Genomic DNA, 17703 nt, shown 5'->3' on the forward strand with positions numbered 1-17703 from the left:
AGATTTTAACAAATATCTTAAATTATTTAATTAAAAAGAAAATTATTTTCTATGCTACGGTTATACATACCTGAAAAATTATAGATGACAGTAATATAGTAGTGATAACAGTCCTTACTAAACGAGTGCTCCATTTGCTTTGATATGGCCATAACCCAGTAAGTAACAGCATATATCGATTTAGTTTATAATAACGTTCTTCAGGACGTTCCATTTGCTTTGAAAGTTTTTGACAAACTGACCGTAGAAGCAAGAGCTCGTCGATTATTATTTTATTGCTATAATCATCTTATCTTTTTTTAAAGGTCTATTCAATTCTGCATCTCTAATTTTTTAATTTTATTATTGGTAAATTACATCGAAGAAAAATACATGCATTTAGCGCGGAAATACAAATTTTTCAGAAGCGTTGAGGGAATCGATCGACAGCGCGCGTATAATGTTCGGATAATAACGTGGGAAATGACTGGTGATCTACGAACAAACATTGTCTTTAGGCAATTTTACGTCTGCTGTACTAGTTTTTCTAGCACGCGCGATTATTTTGCTGCAGCGATATCGCAATTGTTTTTTGATTATTTACAGGGAAAGGAAGCAAAAGATGAGTGAAAAAAGTCCGAGGTAAAACATTACATTTGAATAGTACATTTCGTATAGTACATAACAACAGACGATCAAACCATCAGTATAATATATCGAAAACAAGTTTTAATTTCACCAAAGACTTTCTTGAAAATATACTTTATTATATACAAGTATTCCATAGAAGAAAAGTTACTGTTTGGGCAATGTTATAGGTAGATATATAGAAATAGATATTTACTATTATTATAATATTATATAGATATTTATATTTAGATAAGATATATATATATATATATATATATAATATATAAAATAGAATTTTTTCTGTATAAAATAAACTAAAATTTATATCATCAAATATCTTACGAAAATAAGTCATTAAAGAAATTGTAACATCGTTTTAAATACTCCCACAAATATCTTGATATTCTTCTAAAAAGAATTTACATGTACCTATGAATTGCACTTTACTTATATTATTTACTGTACATATTTACTTACCCATAAATCTTATCAAGGTATTCTGTTTTTACAAAGAAGAATTTTTGATATGATTGTAAAAGAAATCAGTACGTCTAATATTCCCGTGACTTTTCTACATTACTTCTAGGCACATAACTTGATATGTAGAAACATTTTTAAACTTGTCTGATGAACATGCAATAGGAAATCGATGTTTGATTATCTCTCTCTTCGAAATATATATATTTATTATTCATTATTATGATTCCGAATACTCTTTTCTTATCATTCCAAAATTTTTCAAAGACATCACGTAAAATTTATAGACAGTCAAGATGAGTGACTGATAGCGTCGCATCATTATTATTAACAATGTCTTTTGCTCTGAAACAACTGCGTTGTACCACGTAGAGTTGAATCTGCAAAACCAATTTTTTCTTTTTTTAGAAACAGAGTTATTAAGTTAATAAAAAATGACATTTAATCTCTCTTCCTCTTTCCATATAGCATACTTTATCTAAGTGACATCCTAGGAACGTCTTCTGGATGTCTTCAGAGCTTCTCTTGGATATACAGAGTGTTCTTAAATTTCGGCATCACTTATCCTGAGCGGACTAAACTGAATCGAAAAATGTCCTATATCATTTTGCGATTTTTGCAACGAGATATTAATTAACTAAAAATCGCTAAATATTGATTTTCAATAATTTTTTACTTGAATACTATTAACTTTACAAAAAAAAAAAAACAGCAGGAGATAAAAATTGTTTATTTTCTTCTTATAAAGTTCTGAGAATTTTTTCAGAATTTTTCAATACTGTATTTTCTCATAATGGTAAAAATAAGAAAATACTAAAAAGTTGATAAAAAAAATTCTGAAAAAAATATTTAAAGTTCTATGAGAAGAAAATAAATAATTTTTGTCTCTTGCAATTTTTCTGTAAAGTTGATGGTATTTGAGTAAAAAATTATTGAAAACCAATATTTAGCGATTTTTAGTAATTAATATCTCGTTAACTATTAACGAAAATCGCAAAATGGCAAGGAACTTTTCGACACAGTTTAGTTCGCTCTGCTTGCTCAGGATAAGTGATGCCGAAAGGATCACCGCACGTTTCTTATGGATTTTGGTTTTCAGTCAAATCGTCTCATATTTTGGGAAATTGTAATTTCAGGTATCCTGATTAAAAGTGTTAATAGGCGCGATCTCCTAAAATATGGAAAGATTTGACCGAGAATCAAAATCCATAAGAAACGTGCGAGGTCCTTTAAGGACACTCGGTATTGTATGTCTTTAATAAATAAATAAATATCATTACTACGGCAAATTATATTAAAAATTTTTATTAATATTAATATTTTTTCCTTTTCAAAATTATAATTTTAAAGAGAATTACATTATGCTTGTTATATTTTATTTATAATATTGCAAACTTGCAATTTACGTAACACAAAAGTATAATACCTCAGCAATTGCGTTTATATACAATTATCTCACATATATATTTTCGAATGAATTCAAAATATTGAATAAATAAATTCAGGGAGAATTTTTGTTCTGTCTTTTAATAATTTTATTTAAATTTTTCTTCTTTTGTCTGGAATAAACAATAGATTTTCAATATCAGTATTTTAGATACTACCGCGTGAGATGTACTTTGAAATATGTATTAAAGAGAAATCTACTTATATTTACATTTTCTCACACAGATTCGAACTTGTATCCGTGACTCTCTGTCCTATGTAAGAAGATATGAACACATAACATAGTGCATAACAAAAGACACCGACAGATCTGATAGCTCATTCTATACCGAAAATGATTATCATCTGAAAGACTTTGTTTTAATAATTCCATAACACTTGCAAACGCTCAACATATTTCTGCTAGCATACCTACAATAATGTAAGACTCATCAAAATCACTAAGTTTATGAGATCCATTAGAAATGGTACTGTGTGACAAGTTTCGATTATCTCAACTAACCTTGTGTAACGCGAAAAAAATTATACATATTAAAATAATAAAGTGAAGAATATTTTTTTTTCATGTAAATAAATTAGTACATATGTTATTAACATACATTTACTATTAGAAATTCGACTCAGTTTCGTAATTAGAATATTGTTTTCACCGATAGAAAAAAAAAATAAAATTTATTTTGTGATTATAATTAATCTATTGTATTAAAATAGAGTGGCAACAGGAGAAATATCTATTACAATCAATATTACAATCAATTCATGTGTTAGACTTATCTGTGTATATTTGTATGATCTAATGCTAATACACACTGAAAAAATATTCATAAAATTTGAATAAAAATTTGTTTAAATAGTACCAATGGTATTATTTATTTACAGTAAATAGATATTTGTTCAGTTAAAATAAATTATACTTAATTTAAGTATTATTTTTTTAAATCAAATAAATATTGTTTATTTTTTGTAAGCAAATCTTCTTATTGGTCTTATTGGTATTGTCTAAACAAATATTTATTTAAATTTCATAAATTTTTTTTGATAATTATGCAGAATAGGACCTTTTCCAAATTTCGACATTTTTCGGCTACAATATTGATAATAATCTTTGCTATGACTCAAATAGTGATAAGTCAAAGGAGGTCGATAAATAAAAAAAATTTTCTTTGAAAGCGTTACATATAGTAGCGCATAGGAGCGCACGACTTCCACGCGAAGTCGCTTTCCATGAAAGTCGTGCACCCCTATACGGAGAGATAAGGTAGAATAAATAATTTAGAAAGTAAGTAAACTATATATTTTTCAATCTCCTCAACTTATTATCACTATTTACGATTTCTTTTCAGTGTAATAGATCCTTTGTTAGTTAAACTCATATAAAGTAACATGAAAAAGGCACTATCTAATGGCCATTGTTACTTTTCAATTTTACTTGTAAAATACAACATTCTGTTTTATTACGCACATTGCTAATAAAAATAAAATTACGCTGGAATTAGATATAGCATAAATTAAATAAAAGTACAAACGGTATAATGTTGTAATGCTACAAAACAGATATATTTCCGCAAGTTATTTCTGACATCTGAATTAAATCGTATCTCGCCTCATCTTTAACAACACAAAATAAATGTTCCGCACGGTGCCTATCAAAATGATTGTCAACATACAATATTATCGTATAATGTATAATTGACTTTGTTCGTATCATAACGATATTCGCTTTGGATTGAGCGGAAGAAAAGACGAAACGACGTTATTATCATTCGTGTTGAAAATGTAGAAGAAGAATAGTACACAATTTTAAAAACGCGATAAGAAAATTATTTTTAAACTTTATTTTAAACTTTGACCGAAAATGGCGGTACTTAGATAAAGTTATTTTTTCTACACAGAAAGAATGATTTTATTGAAATATTTAAATATTTAGCTAGATATACGAGTAGATCTAAAAATGATTTTATTGAACTATCAAAATATTTGTGTATAAAATTCAAGCGTGATGAGCAATAATGCTACAAAAAATTTTAATATTCTTAGCAATCAGTTTTAATATTCTTAGCAATTATTATATCATTATTATATTGAAAAAAAATAGGTAGATTTATAAAAGAAGGAATAAAATAATTTAACTCAAAATAAAATAAATCATGCTTAGGATATTTCGCATCCATTTAATTTAATGATAACAATTATAATAAATGCTTTATAAAAGTGAAATTGTGATTTTGAATGCTAGAAGAAATGGTGTTATTACTTTAAAGTCATATATATTATTATGTATATATTGAAAGTTATATATAAATATATTTGATGCTTATAATTAAAAAAATGATTATCATAATCTTATACATAGAAATACCATCTGATCAAATTTGACCCGGACTGGTCCATTTAAACCGCGCGCGTAAATTGAATCGGTAAAATTTTTTTTTTTCTATATTGGTACAACCTTCTCTGACATTCGCGTGAAATTTGAGCGGGATACGTCAGTTAGTGTGTGTTTGGCAGCCATTTGTTTACGACGCAAAAAGTTTCTCTGGCGATTTTTACTATGGAAAAAAAAATTGAACAACGAGTTTGCTTGAAATTTTGTGTTTCCAATGGAATTACGGCTACGGAATCATTGAAAATGTTGCAGAAGTGTTTTGGGGAGTCTACTCTATCGAGAACGCAAGTATTTGAGTGGCATAAAGCATTCAGTGAGGGTCGTGAGGTCGTAGAAAACTTGTCTCATGCGAGTCGTCCATCCACCTCTGTTAACGACGATAACATGGAAAAAGTGAAGGAAATTGTGTACGGTCAATAAGGAATACTACTTGGCCGTTTTGAGGCGTCTACGTGAAGCAATTCGTCGTAAACGACCGGATTTGTGGGCAGACAATTCATGGATTTTTCAACACGATAATGCGCCGTCACATTCCAGCCTGATTGTGACTGAATTTTTGGCCAAACACGAAATAAAAGTCGTCGCTCAGCCACCGTATTCGCCAGATTTGGCTCCCTGTGACTTTTTTCTGTTTCCGAAACTCAAATATCCGCTCCGGGGAATGCGCCATGAATCGATTGAGGCCATAAAAAGAAATTCGCTGAAGGAACTAAAGGCCATCCCGGCCGAGGCCTATAAGAAGTGTATGGAAAATTGGATTAATCGTTGGCATGCTTGTATTGGCTCAGAAGGAGGCTATTTTGAAGGCGATCATAAAGATTTGTATTAAAATACATAAAATTGTTGTTTTTTTTAACCAGTCCGGGTCAAATTTGATCAGATGGTACAGTCTCGATGTCATAGATAGCAATGCTTGTCTTTTTCTTCTGTAGACAAAACGAGGGTTAATATTTCTCTTACTTATGTAATATTATAGAATGTGAATAGTCTTGAGATCTCAGTATACTCATGCATGATCTTGATCTCGATGCGTCTTCTGTAACGCCCAATCTTGCCACATACACTCGAATCATTCTCTAAACTAAAAGAAAGTGATAAGTAAAGAATCATATATTTTTAAAAATCGATAATAAAAATATCAATGGGTATGTATATTGAGACGCATTGGTATGCTTTCTGGTAAAAAAATTGATAGAGAACAATTGGGATTTAGGATTTCTATCATTTTATATCATTTTCTATAATTATGATATCATTTTTTATAATTCCATGACATTAGCAATGGTTGAAAACACGCGATATAGGTAATAACTTTCCGGTATTATTTTCTATAAGTTTATATCATTTTCTATCGTCGACTTCGCCAGTATCACGATTGATCGGATATGAATCCTATCATATTTTATCGGGTTCTATAAGATTTATATAAAATTCCTATAAGATTTGATTCTAATTAGTGAATTCACGAACTAGATTTCATTCAAAACAATAGAATTTTTCTATCGTTCTCTATCAACTTTTTTACCAGGGTTAGCAATTATAATATGTACTTCTAAAAAATTTATGAAATTTATATTGCATATTTTGCCTGTATAGCTTTTATTTATTTATTATTAAATATGTATTAGTGAAAAAACGCCATTGTCTGAATTAGCGTAAGATTAAGGTAAATAACGTTCCATTTAACCAAAATACAATTTTTGTATACACAAAAGTAATTTTTTCTATTTATTTAAAAATTAATAGCAGTCTAGATTTTTGCATATTGGAGACAAAAGATGCATTCTATCGAGTTTAATATAAATTATAAAGATCTAAAAATCTTTTTAGAAACTTACTTTATCTATGTGTATTATACGCGAATACAAGTTACTCAAGCTACCTAGTGCAAGTAGAAGAGATGGTATTCCATCCACTATATAGTCCAGAGTAACTTTAGATGTAAACATGCTCGAAATCTGGAAACTGTTAAAAGTGAAATAATTAATATAATTTCATGGAAAAATAATCCAGAACAGATAATTCGATTAATTGTCTCGCGTGAATATCCTTCATTATAGCTTCGATAAAATAATAATATCTGTTTAGTTACTGCGTTTGTATTTTATATTTTTTAATATTATGTTATTTCCGATCTTTTAGTTGAAAACATATTTAATATTTAATTGAAAAAATATTTTTTAAAACTGCGACTACCTGAAAAAATGTAGATGACAGCATGAAAACAATGATAACAGCTCTCGTTAAATGAGCGCTCCGTTTGCTTTGATAAGGCCATAGTCCGCTAACCGATAGAAGAAATCGGTTAAATTTATAGTAATGCTCTTTAGGATGTTCCATTTGCTTCGAAAGTTTCAATAGAACTGACTGCAGAAGCAAGCCAGTTGTGTTACTTTATTATAGTCATTTCTCTCTAAAGTCAGTCTGATTTTTACATTTCTTTTTTTTTTCTAGCTTTATCAGGCAAATAATATCAAAGGAAAATGCACTTAACGTGGGAGCGAAAATTGTTCCAAGATGTCGGAAGAATTTATCAGTAAATTATTCAGTATTCACGTAATAAAATGAGAAAGAACCATCGGTGGGATCTCCAGATGGAAATTGTCATTAGATTTTTCTACGATTTTTATGATTTTTTTTCACGCGCGATTATTTCGTAGATTATAGTTTGTAAATAATTTGTATCGTTTTAATTTTTCTATTATAATGGAAAAAGTTGAAGTAAGAATTACAAAAAATTTAACGTAAAAAAATACTTTTGCGGCGGAATATGTATATTCATACATATTAACTTTATAGTACAGTATTAATGACTAGATATTCTTCTATAAGTGATCGTTAGAAATAAGATAAGTATTTTTTTTTAAGATATAGAGATTTTAGATATAGAGATAGAATGCAAAAAGTAATTATTCAATTCTGGTGGTATCAAGAAAAACGAAAAAGATATATATACTTTAAGAGAAATCCTTATTATAATTGATCCCTATTTTTCTATTTTTCTAAATGAAATTTTTAGAGACTTGTATCTTTTCCTTAAAATCCATCTATCTAAAAATATAAAAATAAAATTCACTCATCAAAAAAAATTTTCCATTACAGTAAAAATCATGAATGAAATACTTTATTATATTTTTTAAATATATAAGACGAATTAATATAATTATAAAAAAAGATTTATCAATCCGTTCAAACGAGGTGTTTAGTGTTAATGGTTCAAAGTGAATGCAATCAATTTGTAGTCAATTGATTTGATCCCAACTTTTATCCTGTGTACGCCTTGATTTATAGGAAGTTGATTGGAGAATTATGGGTAAAAGGAATAAAAGATAGAATTATAATTAGTTTCGGGACTAATAAACTGATATTGTACTTAAACGTTATATTTCACGCAATATGTAATAAAATGGCGACAATATCTTCGACTAGATACATCTCTTCTACACAAGATTTAAAGATCGGAAATATTGTTAATTTTCCAATGACAGATTCCTTGATTTCCTATTTTTTTTTTAATTAAAATTTTTATAGAAGAATACTTTTTTCTCAAATTTACTCATCTAAAAATATAAAAATAGAATTGACCTACATATAATTCTTTATAGAGATCTTACAAAGGAATGAAACTAACTTTTCATGAAAAATATAAATTAACTATAGATTCGTCAAAGAATCTCCCATTGATGTAAGAATCACAAATACGATACGTCATATTTCTAAAATATTTGCAGAATCACAAAGTATTCTAATAATTGCAAAGTAGTTGCTCGATATCTTCGCGTAGAGTAGCAAAAATCGGTCTTTCATGACTATTCAATTGCCAGCATGATAACATCAATTTTCTATGAATTTCCTGTGGACAGTTATCTGGACAAGGAAGACGGTGGCCACGTTCCAACGCGTTTGATAGGTCCGTTATAGTCATCATTAAAATTTCTTTTTCAGCCACTTTGACTGACAGTTGTGGATCGACGCCATAGCTAAAAACTTCGTACATTGTCACACCGAATGACCACACGTCTGAACGTGTTGAAAATTTGTTATGCCTCAAGCTCTCCGGTGCATACCTAAAAAAAATTGTTTATTTCTCTCATGCGTAAAAAAATAATTCAATTTTAAAAGAATTAGCGAGAAAATATAAAATATTCTATTATGTAATATATATTTCCAAACGTGAAACGTTATTTTATTCTATTATTGTTAAAATATTGAGAAAAGAGATGAACATATTTTTTATAATACTTACCATTTAATTGGAATATTACGAAGAGTTTTAAATACATAATAATCACTCGCAGCTATCACTTGCGCAAGACCGAAGTCGCTGATTTTTACTCGGTCTTCGTTCGCTACTAGAATATTTCTCGCTGCTAAATCTCGGTGAACAATGTTCATACTACCGAGATATTCCATACCCGCAACGATGTCCAGAGCGAAGCCTAATAATGTTTTATATGCAAGACTGTACCGATGCGAGCTTAGATAACTCAATAACGAGCCATATCGAATAAATTCCATTACCAGAATTCGGTCTACTGAACATAAAATTTTTACAATGTTTGGATGATTGAGTCTCTAAAAATAAATTAAAAAATAGATCAATAAATATAATTAATTTACAGAAAGTTTAAACACATAATTCCTGAAAAAATAACAATTGATTTTTAAAACAATGACTCACCTCCATGATTTTAATTTCTCTTTCGAAGTCAAGCACATTTTCTGAATCCTCCTGCGTCTTGAGTTTCTTGACGGCTACATCCTGTTCCGAATCAACTTCTTTGCCATTGCGTCTTCTGAGTGTACCCTTATATACTTCACCATAAAAGCCTTCGCCTATACGTCCTTGCAAGATCACATCCAAATTTTCATTTATCTCGTAAGTACGCTGCCATTGGGAGCTATCTTTACTGTTGCAAGCCTTGTCATTGGTTTTACTTTTATTAGTTTTGCCTGAACTATCTTCGCAACTTGGACCACAATCGTTACCATTACCCGCAAATGGCATCTTGTACAACTCGCTGTTTAACCAACGTAGATAAAACGACAATTCGTCCATGTTGCTGTCTTGATTCTGATAGCTGACTAATTGCTCTGTAGCTTTTAAAGAAATTAGTTTAATTCTTAATTCTCATATCACACAAGTTATCACAATTAAATATTATTATTTGTAAACTCAATATATACTTGTATTACAATAAAGAAATTAAGATAATTATGTCTAAAGATAATTTGATTACATTTTTATTTCGTAAATAGCATCAACTAATCAAGAATAACATCAATTACTTATGCAATGAAAAAGATTTAAATCGACTCACTATGATCGTTCCAAGTAATATTAGTGTAATCAGTGACCAAACTCGTTTGCGATTCACTATTCGATTTGCTTTCTTCTGTATAAATACTGCCATTCTCATCGTTGTTTCCATCGACATCTCGGAAAAACTTGGGGCATATAGTAGCATAAGTATGAGTTCTACGAGCGTTATATACTTCATAGAGGATCTGATTGATATCTCGCATAATAGCCTGAGGTTGTTTCCTTGTTATGGAATTATTTTTGCCCCAGCATTCCAACATTAATTTATAGATTTCGTTTGGACAATCTTTAGGAGGAGGCAATCGATTTCCACATTTATAATACTGCAATACAATATCATTTAACCATCATAGTCAGAGTTTCTATTAATTCTATCAGCGTAAAAAAATAACGTAATAAAATTTTTTTTGTAATAAATATACCATTTTAACAGTATGAGTTTTGTGATATTTGGGTGGAGAAGCCCCTCTGGAAAATATCTCCCAAATGGTCGTTGCCAGTGCCCATATATCCGCTTGAAGACTATATTTTGCAGATGCAAAATCCGTGTAACATTCTGGTGGTATCCAATATATGCTGTGTAAAATAACGAAAAATCGTATATCCTTATATTACATTTAAAAAGAAAACAGTGAATATAATTAAACAAGATTTTTATTTCTTCACTTACTCGTCCTCGGTATAAGTAAAGAGACCAGGATCACCCAACTTAACAATGAAGCTGTTATCTGTATGTGAATGTACGAGAACGTTCCGGCATCTTATATTTCCATGAATTACACGATTCTCCTCCTACATATCTTGCATGTTTAAAATATTAACATTAAGATATAACATAAATATTTGGAGAAATTTACCAAATGCCATAGAGCTGTTGCCAGACAGACGGTGGCTTCTACCATATCAACCGTTAATACAGATTTACTATTGCTGCACAAGTACTTGTCCAGCGGGCCCAAATTCACCAGCTCGAGTAGCATTCCGATCGTCGGGGCTACAGTTATGCCATATAATCTAAAAAGTAGAACATAGTATTTTCACGCTTTCACGATTTAATACCTTTCCAAGATTTCTGATATTTACCTAACTAAAGCTACTGAACGCAGTTGGCTCCATTTGCCGACCAATTCTAAAAATTCTTTGGTATAATTATTCTCCTCTGTCTTTAGTATTTTCATTATGACCTCGAGCTTCTTGCCTTTAGCAACTCGCCATATAGCTCGATGCAAACTCGTCAGTGTCGTGAAACAAGTCAAATTTTCATCGCTTTTTGCGATCGCTTTGTATACCTGCAATTCATTCCATGGTACACATCGCGGTCCACCTTGCAATAGAGTAGTAATTATTTCCTCATCTGCCGCTACTTCGTTTACGATGTTTTCCGAAGCGCAAAGTAATAATTTGGACTTGTCTAGAAAATAAATTCTCTGTATATAAATGAAATACTAAAATATCGATTTTTTTTCTAAAAAATATACAAATTCAACTCATATATGACTAATTAATATACCATATTCCGAAAATCCCAAGCATTTTCCAAAGTATATTGATTCATTGGAATTTTGGAATGAAGAAATTAAATGTCTCAAAGATTCGTATACTCGAGAACTGTTTGTCATTACAAATTTATCAGGTTTAGTCTCTACTACTTCTTGCGAAGATATAGTTCCATCTTTGTTGTAAACGTCGATGTAATAAACACAATACTCGGTTTCACTCTCGCGCAGTATATAACTTCCAGGCTCGTTGGCACATTTTTCTTTAAGCTTCGTATACGAGAAATCCTTTCTGAAAGATTTTTAAAGACTCTATGTAAATATTACATATGTAGGAACTTTCTTTCGTCTTGTAAAATTCATCTTACCCAACTGGCCCATGACACCTTAATTTTTGTAATCTTTCTAAAGAAGGCGTAATAATACTAAGATCACCACTACAAAGATTAAAATTCCACTTAACAGATAAGCGGTAATATCCGTCCAATGTGGATACAAATGATAATAAAATCGCTTTTGTGTCAAATTGTACACACAATGGTATGCCAGTCCTCCTCCCAATTAACACAGTGTTGTTCTTTCTAAAATATAAAAATGTAATAAATATATATTCATTTTTATTATATTTTATTAATATGAGCCATACAAATTATTTTAATTTGTGTTTTAAGATTGTGCATTAACAAGAAAAGCCAATGTATTGAAATACATAGTATATATTTGTTATTACCCTATAGAGAGAGTGGATATGTCCTCTATCCTACAAATCGTTTTCCATGTACCAATGTCAATCTCGCAGTATTTTACTTGCTCTATGGTAACCCTAAGTAAGACTTTAGCTCTTAGATTAGGAACATCTTTATCCATTAATGCTGTATATTCCTCATATGGATAATTTGGAGCCATGCGTTCAAACTGTTTCAAATACTGCTCCTTAACATATGCAGCATCATACCCAGATAATTTTGTAAGTGCATTGTGAATAGGTTTTCTAATAAAAAAGGCATGTCTTTTTATACATTCCTTAGGTATATATTTTTTATATTCTGATTCTACAATTTCTCGTGGGAGTTCTTCTTCAAGCATTACCCTGCAATGAAAAAATTGTAATAAATAAACAACAATCGTTTATTCCATATTGTTCAAAGAAAAATGACTTGTATGTTACCTATACATATCGCTAACTCCTAGGCCAATTAATTCATGTTTATGTTTCTCATAAACAATGTCAGGTACCTTGTTATCCAATACATCCTTACGAACTTGTTCAAAATAATAATTATATGCATTTAAATCTATTTCTCTCAGCCTGTCCATACTAGATGGCTTGAATCTCAGGCGAAAGTTGAATCTGTATTTCTCCGAATCTTCTTCCAGTATGTGACCACAAGGGAACCATAGTTTTGAAGAATAACTTTGCAGTGCAAACAGATGTCTTGCTAAAGGACTTATATTGAAAGTATGGCATATCTATAAGTTAAATAGTTTTGATTTTAAAAAATATTAAGATTGATACAAGGATAAAAATAAAAGATTATAGCCAAAATTTCTTTAAATATGTTATGGAAAAATAAATTTAAATTTGTAGAAATAATAAAAAAGGTGCAAATTGTTGACAGAATAAAAAAATAATAAAAATAGATTATGTAGATTTATTAATAATTTTTTACAAAGATCAATAAAAATAATATGATTAAACAAATTTATTTTGATTTATTAACATATAACTATAATTACAATTCAATAGCCAGTGTATCTTGGGGAGAGCAGTGGTTGTGCATGTGTCACAAATCAAATTTTATAATACAAATAATAATACTATAGTTATACATAAGATTTCTTAAATTAGTTTTAATATTTACTGTATCTTCTTCAATCAGTGGCTTTTGATCAACCTATAGAATACAAACAGTAACCTTATACCAATTTAAAATTTTTCATACAATAATATAAATGTTACATAACACATTTTGTATGTACATAACAGATACATAGTTAAGCAGAAAATTATAATTATATTGATGTAAAGTCATTGTTAGTTTGTATTCTACACAAATAAATAAATATTAACAAGAGAACCAATTTCTTGTTATGATTCCAATTAATGAAGATGATAGTATGATGTATGATTAATAGATAACACAGAGTAGTTTTCAAAATCGTCAAGGCAGGAACATTCATTTTTGCCATAAAGATATACAATAACATTCCATTCTGTTTTATTTAACTGAAAGAAAAAGAATCATTCACACCTTTATACACAGATATTCGATGGTTTCACCAACAGTAAATGCAAATTTCAATGGTTTATCCCTGTTGGCCATATAAATGTATACATAATGTGACAGTCGCGGGTCGTCATCCATATTAATTTACAAGTCGTCGGTCTCACCAGAAATATTACATCTTATAGCAATCCTCGATACCCAACGCACACCGATTTGTTTTTTGTTTACCATGTGTGATAAATATAGCAAATTCAGTCACCTGCATTACTCTGCACTTGTGCAGATTAAAGATTACTACGCCTAAAGTTGTTTAATGATAAAAATATAATGCACACATCATGATTAAAAAAATGTCCAATATTAATATTATTACCTCTCTGATGAAAAACGCATTCAAATCTATTCTATCGGTCAACACTACTGAGCCTCCTATTTGGATAGTTTTTTGCATAGAAAATCTCTTTACAATATAACCAGAGAAAAACCTGAGAAAAGACATGATGGTCCAAAACTTGTAACTGCAAAATGCTGTTGCGCATTACTGCCCTCTGGCAAAGTGGAAGTAAATTACATAGCAACGTTCATTTTACTTAGAACATATCATCCACTTTTCAAGGCTGGAGATGATAAATCGATATTTAGTTCATATAATCGTGCTACATGTAGCCTTTATCGTGCTTCGATTAAAAAAAATAACATATCCTATCCGTTTGGCTGCGTTTGGATTCCCACCTAAGTGCTCCTCGGGCGTCATGTCATCCTTGTTTAACATTCGGTAAATAAGGATAAATGATAAGGATAATATGATATTTGCGGGTAAGATATGTTATTTTTTTTATTCGGAACGACGTAAATGCCCCGAATCAATAAGCATTACTGCCTATACACTCCATGACAGATTTCCTAACCTCAATAATCATCAACTTTAACGCTTAATATCTCAGTTCGCGGAACGATCCCAACGTTTTTTTTTTTACAGATTCTGTCGATTTTGAGCAAAAACGCGTCGAATGAGCCTAATTTCATCAAAATCAGAGATGCAGTCCGTATATATATATATTCTAAATAATTACCCTGCAATCATTTCTGTTTTCTTTTCTGCAATTGTGATCTTGCTATTCCGTTCCGCTCATAGAAAGGCTGCCTAAAGCCTCGTCTGCTTAATTCACAGACGCTTAATCGACTAATCACAGTCATCAATTTCCAACTTCTGATTTAGACCTGCGCACCATTGTTTCTAATAAAATTTGTCACTATTTGGATTCTTCTCTTTCCAAGCATTAGCACATGGAACACACGTGCATTGTGATACTATATAACATATAACCTATTGTTTAACGTTATAATTTTGTTTATTGTCAATTCTCTGCAGACATTGGATATTTATGTTGAGTAAGTCTTAGGATATGTAAGAATTAAGTTAATTTACTCTGTACGTGACGTCAGAATGTTTGATATGATCATCATTAATAACTTGCCTGAATAAACAAACGAGGTAAGTTTAACATTTTTTTACTTAGAGATATATATCACTACTGAGTAATTGAAGAATAATGCATGGATATCATAATTATTCAAAATCAGATGGCTCCAGTTTCGTATGTGACATATAACTTATAAAAATTATTTTTGAGCATATTTGTAATTGATTAATTTCTTTTATATCATTTTTTTCAATTAAGTTAGAAAAAATGAGAAAAAAACTGCATATCCCATATAGCACAGAACGTTATTTCAACGTTCTGTATCAGTTTGATGCTCTGAGTATAATACCGACGAGATACTATTAAAGACCGTTAATCCTGGGCAAATTTTCGGCAGTATAAAAAGGGCCCCAAGGATCCGGAGCTAATTGAAAAACATCAACATTATCGACAATTGATATAAATTTGTTATTATTAATATAAATATTTGGCTCATACATTATTAAATTCACGATTTTTTATTACATAAATGTTCTATAAATAAATATGAATACTTATAAAGCTATAATATCCTACATATTGTAGAAAAATTACAATATTTTCATCTCTGTTGATAATTAAACTTTGACGATAACATTGAAATCACAATTTTAAACGAAAATCGAGTATTATTGAGTTCTAAATGCATAAATACATCTATTAAATTAATAAATTATGAAATTAATACAATATCAGTTTTTAACTTTTAATTACTTCAATATTGATAAATACGTGAATTCTCATAAGGATGTCCGTCTTTAATAATATCTTGTCGGTGATAATACTTACATCGTATCAATTGTAAATATATTATTAATATTGACATACAAACATATTATTAATATTAACATATTATTAAAAACTGTCGATCTTCTACAAGTTACGTAGAATTTAAGTAATTAAAAGTAAAAAAACTAAGGATGCTCCGGATATATGAAATTTGACATCTTGTATTATCCGGCATTTTTTACTACCCGATCAAATAGTCTAATATCATTAGTATCCGGGAATATATTCTGTTGAAATTTTATATTGAAAGTTTGCATCATTGATGTAGACTTCTATTCTTTTTTTAACTGAACATCATACACAGTTTGTTTTTCCTCTTTTTCTTTTTACGTTGGGGAGATAAAAAAAAAGATAAATTGTGCAAGAAATTCAGCTAAAGGTCTAAATTATCGAGCCATGACCGAGCCTGAGTCTACATTCAAAGATTTAAATCTATTTGTTAGGATTTCGGTTTAATTAATTGTTTAGAACACATTCTCTGTTTAATGTTAATATATAATTGTTTACTACATGGCTAATTACACACTTACTCTCTCGCTTACTTGCTACGCGTCTTATCTTATACCTTTTCGACCGCTCTCCCTCTCTCACTCTTCGCGCACACGCACAGCTCTTACACCTCCCACCAAACACGGTGAATCATTCCGGGAGCAGAGATTTACTCATATATTCCAACACACCTCCTTAAATCTATGCTTCGAGAAAAACCCACCAACAAACTTTTAACTTTTATGAATAAAAATTTTTTTTTTTACAATATTGAGTTACAGAATTCTCAAAGCTTGTCTAAATGTTTCGAATTTATTTCTCCCTAGAGCCTTTGTTAAAATATCTGCCATATTATTTTCTGATTCGACTTTAATGATTTCAATGATTCCCTTTTCGCAACACTCATTGACAAAATGATAGTGTACCTCGATATACTTTGAGTTTTTTGTTAGATTTCCAAATTTCGCTATAGCAATTGCTCCAGAATTGTCTTCGTAAATTTTTACGGGTTTACATAATATTATTTTAAAGTCTTTCAGCAAATTTAATACTACTTTAATCTCACTGATTGAATCGGATAAAGCTACGTATTCTGCAGCGGTTGAAGACTTAGTTACACTTCCTTGTTTTCTGGATTTCCAGTAAATTACATTCCCAAAAATTCTAATTATATAGCCAGTGGTAGATTTTCTGTCCACTTTATCTCCTGCCCAATCAGCATCCACAAAACTATCGATAACATCTGCGTCTAGTTTTTTTCGGTAAATCAATTTTAAGTTTCTTGTTTGATATAAATATTTTAGAATTCTCAAAGCGTATTTTAAGTGTGATTCATCGTAACAGTTTTGGAAACGACTTAGATAGTTAACACTGTAACTCACATCTAATCTCGTACTTGTACTTACATATAATAATGCTCCAATCAAGTTTCTATAATTTAAGCATGTTGATGCTGACTGTGCGGGTTGCAAACTCAAGTTTTGCTCCATAGGAGTGT

General features: G+C 30.0%; 1 protein-coding gene across 3 annotated transcripts; it reads right to left on the bottom strand.

Annotated features, from left to right (window-relative positions):
* Nucleotides 1-8600: 8600 nt before the first annotated feature.
* LOC108754014 (tyrosine-protein kinase hopscotch-like) lies at nucleotides 8601-14455 on the bottom strand. Of its 3 annotated transcripts, none has more exons than XM_018496039.1 (14): nucleotides 14339-14455; nucleotides 13990-14234; nucleotides 12906-13207; nucleotides 12468-12827; nucleotides 12106-12318; nucleotides 11752-12029; nucleotides 11325-11652; nucleotides 11099-11255; nucleotides 10912-11033; nucleotides 10664-10817; nucleotides 10240-10564; nucleotides 9600-10018; nucleotides 9165-9493; nucleotides 8601-8985 (listed from the first exon to the last, which is right to left on the bottom strand). In XM_018496039.1, the coding sequence occupies exons 2-14, from the start codon at nucleotides 14101-14103 to the stop codon at nucleotides 8664-8666; spliced, it is 3423 nt and encodes a 1140-aa protein (XP_018351541.1). In that variant the 5' UTR covers nucleotides 14104-14234; nucleotides 14339-14455; the 3' UTR covers nucleotides 8601-8663. The 3 variants fall into 3 exon arrangements, with proteins under 3 accessions (XP_018351541.1, XP_018351532.1, XP_018351523.1); XM_018496030.1 differs by having other exon boundaries at nucleotides 13990-14239; XM_018496021.1 differs by having other exon boundaries at nucleotides 13990-14265.
* Between the last annotated feature and the right edge of the window lie 3248 nt (nucleotides 14456-17703).

Source organism: Trachymyrmex septentrionalis, unplaced genomic scaffold, assembly GCF_001594115.1.
Source record: "Trachymyrmex septentrionalis isolate Tsep2-gDNA-1 unplaced genomic scaffold, Tsep1.0 scaffold115, whole genome shotgun sequence".
In the NCBI taxonomy this organism is placed as follows: Eukaryota; Metazoa; Arthropoda; class Insecta; order Hymenoptera; family Formicidae; genus Trachymyrmex; species Trachymyrmex septentrionalis.